Consider the following 12,329-nt stretch of genomic DNA (forward strand, 5'->3'; position numbering starts at 1 on the left):
ACATATCAACCATTATCTCATAACCACCAATCTGAGTAAAGTTATGTCATAAAAATTTTTTAAACTGTAGAAATGAGCACCTTGCATGGAGAAGCGATCATCCCCCACATTCCCCCTCCCACCTGACCTCCCACTCGTCTTTTTCAATTGGCAACTGTCCGCCTTCAAAGAAGCGGGCTTGACTGCCCGTGTGGAGGTCTTTATACGACTATCACCTCCTCCTTGACCTTCGCCTCCGGTAGGAGAGTCTCATTGGTTGCTTCTGGGGATTATATGGGGAGAGTCCCTGTAACAAAAGCTGGTATGTACTTGGGTAGTGACAACGTCTTAGCACGCAACTCCAATTTCACTGATCATCCTTCCTCCTTTTGGGACCTCGCCTTCTCTGGGGAAGCGGAGATGTAAGTTGTGGGGGTCCCTCCCCCAAGAGACGTGAGGGCAGCTGAGGCCAATCCGTGACCTCCACCGGCGGCAAACGTAGAGCAGCAGTAAAGGCGTTAATTCCTCTAGGATGACTGAGGGTGTGAACTCTACCTTCTTGACGGACCCTTAGACGGAACGGGAAACCCCACGTGTATGGCATGTTGTGTCGCCGAAGAACTTCCAAAAGAGGTCTCAATGCTTTTCTTTTTTGCAAAGTCCATCTTGAGAGGTCTAGGAGTATCTGAAGTTGTTTATCTTGGTGACGTATGATTCCAGAGACACGAGCCCATGCCATTATGGCGTCTTTTAACTAGTAGAGATGGACTCTGCAGATAACATCTCTAGGGTAAGCCGGGTCCATTGATTTAGGTCCTAAGGCTCTATGGACACGGTCTAGCTCAAGGTTGGTATCCAGGGGGACCTTTAAGATTGAATTGAATAAGTAATGTGTTGTTTTGTCCAGCTCACCCGGTTCAATAGACTCTGGGAGTCCTCGTATCCTTATACTGTTGCGCCACCCTCTATTTTCTGCATCATCCATTTGATCAACCAGATAATGCAGTTGGTAAGAATGGATTGACAGGTCAGAGGAGTGGGTGTTCATCGTTTGTGACAGAGATGTCGTAGTTGCCTCCACGGCGGTCACTCTCTCCCTCCAGTGCTGTACATCATCTCTCAGAGCCACCAGTTCGGCTTTATATACATTTTCTAATCGGGCAACATAATGCTCCATATCCTCCCTTGATGACATGTTTTTGATTCTGTTGCTTAAATCCCAGAGATCTGTCAGGGCTTCGTCCCTCAGAGACCGGAGGCCTTCATTCCCCTGCTGCATCGCCTGATCCAGGACTCCCTGCGGGGAGTCAGCATCTCCCTGGGGAGAGCCCATGTAGTGATAGTGGGCTTCATTCCCCTGTTCAGGGTTCCCCTTCCTCTGAGACAGGGCTCTTTGTTGTGCTTCTAAAGCTGGGGTTACCACTTTGTATTGTGGGCAAGTGGCCTGGAGGTCCTCCATCTGCTCTGTTATGGGGGGTGGTGTCTGCTCCTGCTTTTCGGCGCCATTGTGATCTTGTGGGTCCTGACCAGGTCTACCAGCCTGTTGTGGTATAGTGGTAGCTGGTAATGTCCCTTTCTCTAGTGACCCTGACTGCAGCATAACCTTGGCGCCGCTTATCTCACCATTCCACGCCAGGGGTCCTCCCTCCACCTCTGCATGTGCTGCGGGCTCTGGTGCTTCTTTTTCACCCACAGCGGTGCCATCTTGGCCTCGCGGTGTGGGTCCCGAACCACCCCCTCCTCCTCTGACCTGTGTCTAGGTCATTGCCTGCTTGCCTCCTCCAGGTACTGCCGCTCCTCCGCTGTCGCTTGCAAGGCTGGGTGTAGCAGTTGGCGGTTCCTTTTCCTCCGTCCCGCTGCCTGTCTGCGCCGCCATTTAGGTCCGGGTCCACGCTGGTCTGCAGGGCCCGCTCCTGACATGAAGCAGGATATGTCCTGGGATAGGGACTCCGCGGCTTCTGTCATGCTGGTAGGTGCTCCCTTCTTCTTTTTTGCACCCATGGATGTAGTTCTGGGTGCTGTGAGACCTCCATGTATAATGCAGTCCCATAGACCTCAATGTATCATGCAGCCCCATAGACCTCCCTGTATCATGCAGCCAGCCCCCCCCCAGGGCCTCCATGTGTCATGCAGCCAGCCCCCCCAGGGCCTCCATGTGTCATCAGCAAGCCCCCCAGGGTCTCCATGTGTCATGCAGCTAGCCCCTTCCCAGGCCTCCATGAGTCATGCAGCCAGCCTCCCCCCACCAAGGCCTCCATGTGTCATGCAGTCAGTTCCCTCAGGGCCTCCATGTGTCATGCAGCCCCCCCAGGGCCTCCATGTGTGATGCAGCCAGCCCCCCAGGGCCTCCATGTGTCATGCAGCCGGCCCCCCCAGGGCCTCTATGTGTAATGCAGCCAGCCCCCCCCAGGGCCTCCATGTGTCATGCAGCCAGCCCCCCCAAGGACTCCATGTGTCATGCAGACAGCCCCCCCCCAGGGCCTCCATGTGTCATGCAGCCAGCCCCCCCCCAGGGCCTCTATGTGTCATGCAGCCAGCTCCTCCAGGCCTCCATGTGTCCTGCAGCCAGCCCCCCAGGGCCTCCATGTCATGCAACCAGCCCCATAGGGCCTCCATGTGTCATGCAGTCAGCCCCTCCAGGCCTCCATGTGTCATGCAGCCAGCCACCCCAGGGCCTCCATGTGTCATGTAGCCAGCCCCCCCAGGGCCTCCATGTGTCATGCAGCCAGCCCCCCCCCAGGGCCTCCATGTGTCATGCAGCCAGCCCCCCCCGGGCCTCCATGTGTCATGCAGCTAGCTCTCCCAGGGCCTCAATGTGTCACGCAGCCAGCCCCCCAGGGCATCCATGTGTCATGCAGCCAGCCCCCCAGGGCCTCCATGTGTCATGCAGCCAGCCCCCCCCAAGGACTCCGTGTGTCCTGCAGCCAGGCCCCCCCCCAAGGAGTTCATGTGTCCTGCAGCCAGCCCCCCAGGGCCTCCATGTGTCCTGCAGCCAGGCCCCCCCAAGTACTCCAAGTGTCATTCAGCCAGCCCTCCAGGGCCTCCATGTGTCATGCAGCCAGCCCCACAGGGCCTCCATGTGTCATGCAGCCAGGCCCTCTACAAGGACTTCATATGTCCTGCAGCCAGGCCCCCCCTCCAAGGACTCCATGTGTCCTGCAGTCAGCCTCCCCGTGTACTCACTGATTTATAGAAAAAGAAATAAAAAAACAAGTACTCACCTCTCTTCTCCTTCCACCGCAGCTCTGTCCTCACCTCTACTTGTTTCACCGCTGCTCGTCCTCACCTCTGTCCTGGTTTCCCCGTGGTTCCGGTCGGCATCCTCCTGCGCTTTGTGCTCTCACCACACACAGCAGTCGCACAGGAGTGACGTCAACGCGCAGGCACGGGGAAGACTGATGATGCATAGAGCAGCGTCGGCCACGCTATGCATTTATGCAATATCAAAGCAGTGTGCGATGACGGGAGCGCGGTGACGGGTGCACGGTGACGGTAGCACGGTGACGCCACCGCTGACACCAGGCAGGGGGGCCCGGTGTCAGCGGCGGCGACCGGGTCATATAGCGGCCGCCGCGCCGCGTGGTCTGCGGCAGAACAGCGCAGCTCCTCTCTCACAGAAAGGAGCTGGCAGCTGATCTGCCGGGCGACCGTGGGCCCCTAACCTCCCGGGCCTGGTCGCAATAGCAACCGCTGCGACCGTGGTAGTTACGCCCCTGGCCCTACCATGCTCAAACAAATGGGATATGCGAAAAGATAAACCATCTTGTAATCAACCTGCAGAAGACTCTTCCACTTGAGGAACGGAATCAGTGGCCTGAAAAACTGCCAGATCTCGTTGACATCTACAATAACATTCCTGTGGGATCCACCAAATGTGCGCCCGCTTACCTGATGAGAGCCAGATCTGGGAGACTCCCAATGGACTTAGAGATGGAGGTCGAACTGCCTGAAGCTTACTTGCCCAATGCGGATTGGGACTCACGTCGCCAGATCCAGTATAAGCAGATTCAAGAGTATGTTGAAGAGAATTTGAATCAGAGTACAGAGAAACAAGAAAGGAATTTCAACAAGCAGGCAAGAGCTGCCCATTTCTCACCAGGCGAGATGGAGAGAAAGTTGCACAAATTGGATGACCAATGGGAGAAGGAACATTACGTGGTGCAACTATCTAACTTTGACAACCAGAAGACTTGCCTCATCAGTAAGGATCCGGTAAGAACCACGTCTACTATCTCCCGGGATCACTTAAAGAAGTGTCCAGAGCCTTTAACAGTTGCAGATGAACCCCAGCCCCAACCTCAAACAGTAGAAAGAAAGAAGAGGATGATCTGTACTATTCTAGGTGAATTCCCAGCGGACTGGCCCATGCAAAATGGAGCAGTGATAGTCCCTGCGTTAACATTCCCACAACTCGTGGAGGAACCAGAACAGGAACGGCTTACTGACATTGCACCCCCCTCAACACCTAGAGTAATGCCCGTGCCCTTGCCACTAACACGTAGAGTCCTACCAGCTACACCTGCCACTGAGAGTGAGGGACCTGAAGGGGTCATTGTCGTGGCCCAGGGGGAAGAACAGGGTCAGGAGTTGAGGAGGTCAACCAGGGTTAACTTTGGTCAACCCCCACTGAGATATAGGGAGTAATGGTAGCGGTACCAGGCTATTTGAAGTTAATGTGTTAATTCTGTGTTTTCTTTGATTGTTTTCCTTAGTTTGTTATTTTCCTGAAAAATAATAAGTGAAGTTTTGAAAATGCTGCTAATGTTGAATGAAAATGTGATTATGCGGGAAAGTCACCTGATTTTCTGCCAAATTATTTAAGGTTAAAAAACATGGACCATGGCTGCGGGACTGGCAGCGGCCAGCACAAACTTGTGCTCTTTGTATATAGTTGCGCCCAGTGCACCCACCAGAGTCGTCTTTTATGCCTCCAGGACTTCAACCCTGTCACGGAACCAAGTAGGAAGCAGGGGGCTTCAGGTTGTTTGGGTGGCGGGTTGAAGGGAGAGGGACAATGGGAATGGACTGTCGAAGGAAGGTGCTACAGTGGAGTAGGCTGAGCACCGACTACCGCTACAACCGGTAGCGTTCCCAGGATTCTTTAATAAAAATGAACTCTAAGAGTTTTAAATGTAACGTTTAAATAATGTGCCTCCCCTGCGAGGGAAGAAAAATTGTTCATTAAACTTGTTATTTTTTCTCTTTTCAGTTACAAAATAAACCTCTGGATGTCCTGTAGCTCGGGGACGAGCTACGTTTAACCAAGGGGGAATGTGACGCTCTGGACTAGTCAGGTAGTCACAGGGTTCTGCACAGTCTTTCTGTCCCCGTGCAGGGCTCAACCCCCCATGGTTCTGGGTCCCTATCTTGCGGTACTGCCTCCACCAGCATTCCCAAATCCTAGTTATGCCTCGCACCACACCTGTCAGGCACACCAGTGGGCTGCTTAAGTTGGAATAGGGCAGTCCACCTCGGGGTCAGACAGAGTGGTAAGAGGAGGTAAGTCAGCGAGGGAGGAAGTAGAGAGAACAGTGAGAGCACCCAAAGAGTGAGGAGCTGGGAGTAGCAGCTCCCTGGAGAACAGAAGTAGCTCCCAGTGAGTGAGGAGCTGGGAGTAGCAGCTCCCCAGAGTCTGTGGTAGCCCTCGAGCTGTGAGGAGCTCAAGGAAGCTGGGAGTAGGAGCTCCCAGGGGAAAAGGAGACTAGGTCGCAGACGAAGATCTGGGCCCGGAGGAGTCGGAGACCCAGTTGCGGGAGATTGGAACTGTGTGCTGGGCTAGTCTTGAAGGATAGCCAGAAGCCGCAGTTCCAATAGCCGGGCTGGAACTGAAGGCACGACGGGGTATATGGACTCTAGGTCGGGGAGAGGCCTCAAGCAACCCGACAATTAACCTACGGAGGACAGGGCCTATATGGACTGTTCCCACGAAGCTGAGAGAACGGGGGCACTAGCGCCATGAGGGGGATAAGGCTTTCCAAGCAAAGCAGCCCACTGAAATCCCAAGCGTGAGCTCCTGAGAGCAAGCTCCTCTTGCTACCCATAGCAGGGAGCGGGGCCCGGAAAGCTCCAAGCTAATGAGCCACAAAGAACACTCTAAAATACGGTGCCAGGAGGCAGGCCACAGACCACCAGGCAGTACTGCAGGGGACGGGACCCGGATGAGCTCCCGAAGAGGGCAGCGGCAGTCAGAGACTTGGTTTACTACGTTGTCAGCGTCTGCTTTCTTGCTGAGTACCTGAGTGACCCCTGTAACCAGTGATCCTGTGCTCCCCCTGCACCCCACATCACCATCCAGAGTCCTCGGGCCTTTCCTTACCCGTGGAGGGTAACGTCATCTAGCTGCCCCACTCCATCACCCCATGTGCTCCCAATGGCAGTGGCAGTACTCCCTATTACCGCACACCACGGGTGGCGTCACAAACTATATCTCCCCTGTAAATACCCCCCTTCTTCATTCAGGTGTGACCCTTAGCCCCCGTGTCCGGAGACCCTCGAGCCACGAGCAGTGACATCCGGATCCGAGCGGTTCGGCCGCTGCTGGGGCGGTACACATTCAGCATTTATGAGATTATCGGTTGTTTGCACAGGGCTATAGAGTATCATCCAAGTGGGAAACCCCATTAATCCAGCATCTGATGATCCAGAAAAGCCGTTCACAGCACAGAGCTGCCACATTATGCGAATCTGAAAAATCTGAGAGAAGACAGGATCTTCTCTATAGAAGATCCTGTCTTCTCTCAGATTATATTATCTATATAATATAATGCTCAATATTAGGTTTATTGCGTCCTGTATCCTCAGGTTGGAGCACTAACTCTTTTCATAACTGTAATAACCCCTTTTACAACAAATGTAAATATCTCTCCTTCATATACGCCGAGTATATGGTAAGGCCGGCATATCTCATATACCCCGTCCAGAAAGAAACCGCACCGGTAACGCGTGACCAGAGCACGGCGCCATCTACCAGCACTGACTACAACGCTCTGGATCGCGCAGACCACGCCCACGTCATCTGCATATCCAGCCTCGACCAATAACAGCAGCGGGGCGGCTCCTCCTTGGACAAGGCGTCTGCTGAGGATCATCGCTCTTGTCCGGTGTCAGCAGCCGCCGGGATCTGCTGTGCTGGAGCCGTGTACACCGCCGCCCATTGTGTACAGCCGGGACCCCCGGGCTGAGGGCAGCATGTCAGTGGCCGGACTGAAGAAACAGTTCCACAAAGCCAGCCAGGTAGGAAGATGAATGCCCTGGACATAACGGGCTGTAGGCTGTGGGGATGTACACAAGGAGGTGTCCGTGGTACACAGCGCTGTGCATCACGCACATAGCACAGTACACATGTGTAAACAGCGCTGTGCATCACACACATAGCACAGTACACATGTGTAAACAGCGCTGTGCATCACACACATAGCACAGTACACATGTGTAAACAGCGCTGTGCATCACACACATAGCACAGTACACATGTGTAAACAGCTCTGTGCATCACACACATAGCACAGTACACATGTGTAAACAGCTCTGTGCATCACACATATATACAGTACTTGTTGTACATAATATATACATACACAGAACAGTACACATGTATACACTATATATATATATATATATATATATATTTATATATATATATAGCGCTGTACATCACACAGACACACACATGTACACAGTACTGCCCATAAAATATGAATACACATCACGGTACACATGTACACACATACAGAACACTCTGCATAGTACATCCATGCATAGCATTGTACATATAATATACACACATGGCACTGTACACCTATATGCACAGCACTGTACCCATATTTACACAGCACTGTACATATAATTTATACACGGCACTGTATACAGCACTGTACATATAATATATACACATGGCACTGTACACCATTATACACAGCACTGTACACATATTTACACAGCACTGTACATATTATATATACACACGGCACTGTAAACATATATACACAGCACTGTGTATATAATATACACTAACGGTACTGTACACATATTTACACAGCATTGTACATACAATATAAACACACAGCACTGTACACATATATACACAGCACTGTATATATAATATACACACAGCACTGTACATATAATACATACACATGGCACTGTACATATAATATATACACATGGTACTGTACATATAATATATACACATGGCACTGTACATATAATATATACACATGGTACTGTACATATAATATATACACATGGCACTGTACATATAATATATACACATGGCTCTACTGTCGAGTGCCGTGTATATCCGAGTACAAAGCCATGTGTATATATGTACAGTGCTGTGTATATATGTGTAGTGTCTCTACACATATATACACAGCACTGTACATAGAATTTTACACACGGCACTGTACATATAATATACACACATGGCTGTGTACAGAGATATACACGGCACTTTACATATATACACAGAACTGTACATATAATAAACACATGACACTGTACATATAATATATACACATGGCTTTGTACACATATATACACAGCACTGTATATAGAATTTTACACACAGCACTGTACATATAATATACACACATAGCTTTGTACACAGATATACATGGCACTTTACATATATACACAGAACTGTACATATAATATACACACATGGCTTTGTACACAGATATACACGGCACTTTACATATATACACAGAACTGTACATATAATATACACACGGCACTGTACATATAATATATACACATGGCTTTGTACACAGATATATACGGCACTTTACGTATATACACAGAACTGTACATATAATATACACACGGCACTGTACATATAATATATACACATGGCTTTGTACACAGATATATACGGCACTTTACGTATATACACAGAACTGTACATATAATATACACACGGCACTGTACATATAATATATACATATGGCTTTGTACACAGATATACACGGCACTTTACATATATACACAGAACTGTACATATAATATACACACGGCACTGTACATATAATATACACACATGGCTTTGTACACAGATATACACGGCACTGTACATATAATATATACACATGGCTTTGTACACATATATACACGGCACTGTACATATAATATATACACATGGCTTTGTACACATACACACACAGCTCCTGTAGTGGAGGGTGCATGCTCCTCCATAGTACCAGGTGGCTGTTATATAAGGGGCTGTCCTCATTAGTACCCCCAGACTCCTGCACACTGGCGTGTTGGCGTGTGTCATCCTGGTCATGTACATGATGCCATCCATGCCTGAGGCTTTGGTTCTCCATAGACACAATGCTCTTCCCGCAGATGATGAGCCTATGTGCAGACAGCTCTGAGGGAGGAGATGTGCGGTGGATCTGCCTGAAGTTTATTTCTTGTTAGTTCCTGGCTGCAGACAGTGATGGCACATATATATATATATATATATATATATATATATATATATATATATATATATATATATATATACTGTGTATGTGCTCGTGCAGCTGAGCAGTGATTTCATGAGCGGACGCTTGGGATGGAGATAGCAGCCATTGTTACACATATCTGTGCCTGATAGACCTCTGCTGATGATGGCAGTGAGATGTATCTGATCGCGGCCAGCCATAGTCTGTGAGGGTCAGATCGTTGTACGGATGTGGCTGATGGAGGCAGAAATGGTGGCATGTTTCCGTGGGCACTGTATTATACAGGTCTTCTTCACCAGAGACACTCCTTGTGGAGTATACTGACTCTGTGTGGCTCATTGTTATGGCCCTGAGTACGTGAGCTTTGCTGTGTGTGGACACCAGATCTCCGTCAGCTGAGCACTAGTTTTGTTGACCAGACATTGACATAGACATAGGGACCTTCTGCAGTAACCAAGGATATCCAATATCCCTCCACCATCAGGAGACCCAAACACCTATGCCCAGCATAAAAAGGGGATGAGCAGCTCCGTGACATAAGGGGAGTAATTCTCGGCTGCCATTCTCATGCGGATATATCCTTGTTTTTGTTTCTATCACAATACAACTCAGTGATGTCAGCACATAGGTGACATCACCACTGAGGTCACTCATTTGGCTGATGATTGGCTACATTGGTCACATGTTTACGTATGATGTCATTGCTGGAGTCGTGTGATCAGAGACCAGTGGGGGAGCAGGGTAACGTCAGTATGGGGGGCAGAAGAGGAGTGGTAAGGGGGGATTTACTTCTTTTATTATTTTACACTATTGTAAACTATTTTTAAAAAGTTTACGAGGTTGGAGAATGTAATTATGGCTGGATCCACTTAGCTTATTTGGTGACTGTTCCACATACACAATCTGTAGCGTTTTACAGCACCATAAACGTGGATGAGTTTTATCTTACAGCACCACTTAAGGCTTCTTTACATGCAGCGATATCACTAGCGACGTCGCTTGTGAAATCACCCGCCCCCGTCATTTGTGCGTCACAGGCAAATCGCTGGCCGTGGCGCACAATACCGCTAGGAGCTGTCACACTATACTTACCTTCCTAGCAACGTCGCTGTGCCCGGCGAACAGCCTCCTTTCTAAGGGGGCGGTTCATGCGGCGTCACAGCGACGTCACACGGCAGGCGTCCAATAGAAGCGGAGGGGCGGAGAGCAGCCACATGAAAGTCACGCCCACCTCGTTGCTGGAGGACGCAGGTACGGTGTTGTTCCTCGTTCCTGGGGTGTCACACGTAGCGATGTGTGCTGCCTCAGTAACGATATTTGGGAAATGGACGACGTGTCAACAATCAACGATTTGTTGAGTATTTTGCATCGTTAGCTGTCGCTCGTTTGTGTCACACACAACGACGTCGCTAACGAATTCCGTGACCCCAATGACATCTCGTTAGCAATGTCGTTGTGAGTAAAGCCCCCTTTAAGCGTTATTTTTATAAATGCTGGAGAGGCGCTAAGTCCCTATTCTGGGTCTAAAGGTCGCTTTACACGCAACAACATCGCTAACGAGATGTCGTTGGGGTCACGGAATTCGTGACGCATATCCGGCCTTGTTAGCGACATCATTGCGTGTGACACGTACGAGCAACCGCTAACGATGCAAAATACTCACCAAAACGTTGATTGTTGACACGTTGTCCATTTCCCAATATCGTTGCTGATTTTGGACGCAGGTTGTTGGTCGTTCCTGAGGCAGCACACATCGCTACGTGTGACACACCAGGAACGAGGAACAACACCGTACCTGCGTCCTCCGGCAACGAGGTGGGCGTGAATTTCATGCGGCTGCTCTCCGCCCCTCCGCTTCTATTGGATGGCTGCCGTGTGACGTTGCTGTGACGCTGCACGAACCGCCCCCCTTACAAAAGAGGTTGTTCGCCGGCCACACCGACATCGATAGGAAGGTAAGTATGTGTCACGGGGACTAGCGATTTTGTCCGCCATTGGCAGCGATTTGCCCGTGACGCACAAACGACGGGGGCGGGTGCGAATGCTAGTGACATCGCTACACAACACCATGGACGCAGGTTGATATCACCAGTCAGTTATTGCACAGTGAGCTGCCAGCAGCGGATCTTGATGATTTGCATAGCTGCATTCAGTGTAGAAGAACATTCCTCACAAATACCATGCCAAAGTGTGTATGTGTGGAGAATTCGGCCTATACAGTATATGTTACAGAATAAATTGAGATGTTTTGAAAATTTAGTTTCCATATTTTTTTTCTATTATTTGGAAATCATTAACATGTCTATCCATCCTGTGATTTCCATAATGTTGAGAAATATATATGTAAATACAAGGATGTTTTTATTAGAATATTTTTTGACTTTATCATGATTATTTGATGTAATTGTTCTCTCACCATATTTGTGACTGAATCCCACTAGGATCCTGTGTGGTGGCATCTGACCGTAAATCTTAGCCTTTGTATGGCCACCTTTATTCATTTGTCCATGGATCCAGCAGCACGCTGATCATATTCTCTATTATCATACTAATGTGGGGTCACAACATGATCAATAATGCATATCCATTTAATCAGACTGTTACCTGACGGATGACAGTAATTGCCCAGTGGTTAATGGGAGAGATAATCGCTCGTTACCGCTCTTTATAACACGGGCTCATTTACCGGAGCATCTTTGTGTTCTCGAACGACCTCATATAAACCCGTGAGGATGATGTGGTCTGAAATCGGGCGTGTTTGTTACATGTGCCAGAACTGAATTTGGGATTTGGTAAAAATGCAATTACGTGTCGTCAGTGTTATTATATAGGACTGCAACTAATCATAAAAGTTTTCATACAACCAGTACAGTGAAATGGTGACTCCATCCCTGCTACAAC

General features: G+C 49.3%; 1 protein-coding gene across 1 annotated transcript in view; it reads left to right on the top strand.

Moving 5' to 3' along the window:
- The first annotated feature begins 7,038 nt into the window (after nucleotides 1–7,038).
- SH3GL3 (SH3 domain containing GRB2 like 3, endophilin A3) overlaps nucleotides 7,039–12,329 on the top strand; it is a 124,120-nt gene continuing 118,829 nt past the window's right edge. Inside the window, exon 1 of the mRNA XM_075342771.1 lies at nucleotides 7,039–7,212. Within this exon, the coding sequence (XP_075198886.1) occupies nucleotides 7,168–7,212 (45 nt within the window). The 5' untranslated portion in view covers nucleotides 7,039–7,167. The remainder of the gene's footprint in view (nucleotides 7,213–12,329) is intronic.

The sequence above is a fragment of the Anomaloglossus baeobatrachus genome, chromosome 4 (assembly GCF_048569485.1).
Source record: "Anomaloglossus baeobatrachus isolate aAnoBae1 chromosome 4, aAnoBae1.hap1, whole genome shotgun sequence".
Lineage (NCBI taxonomy): Eukaryota > Metazoa > Chordata > Amphibia > Anura > Aromobatidae > Anomaloglossus > Anomaloglossus baeobatrachus.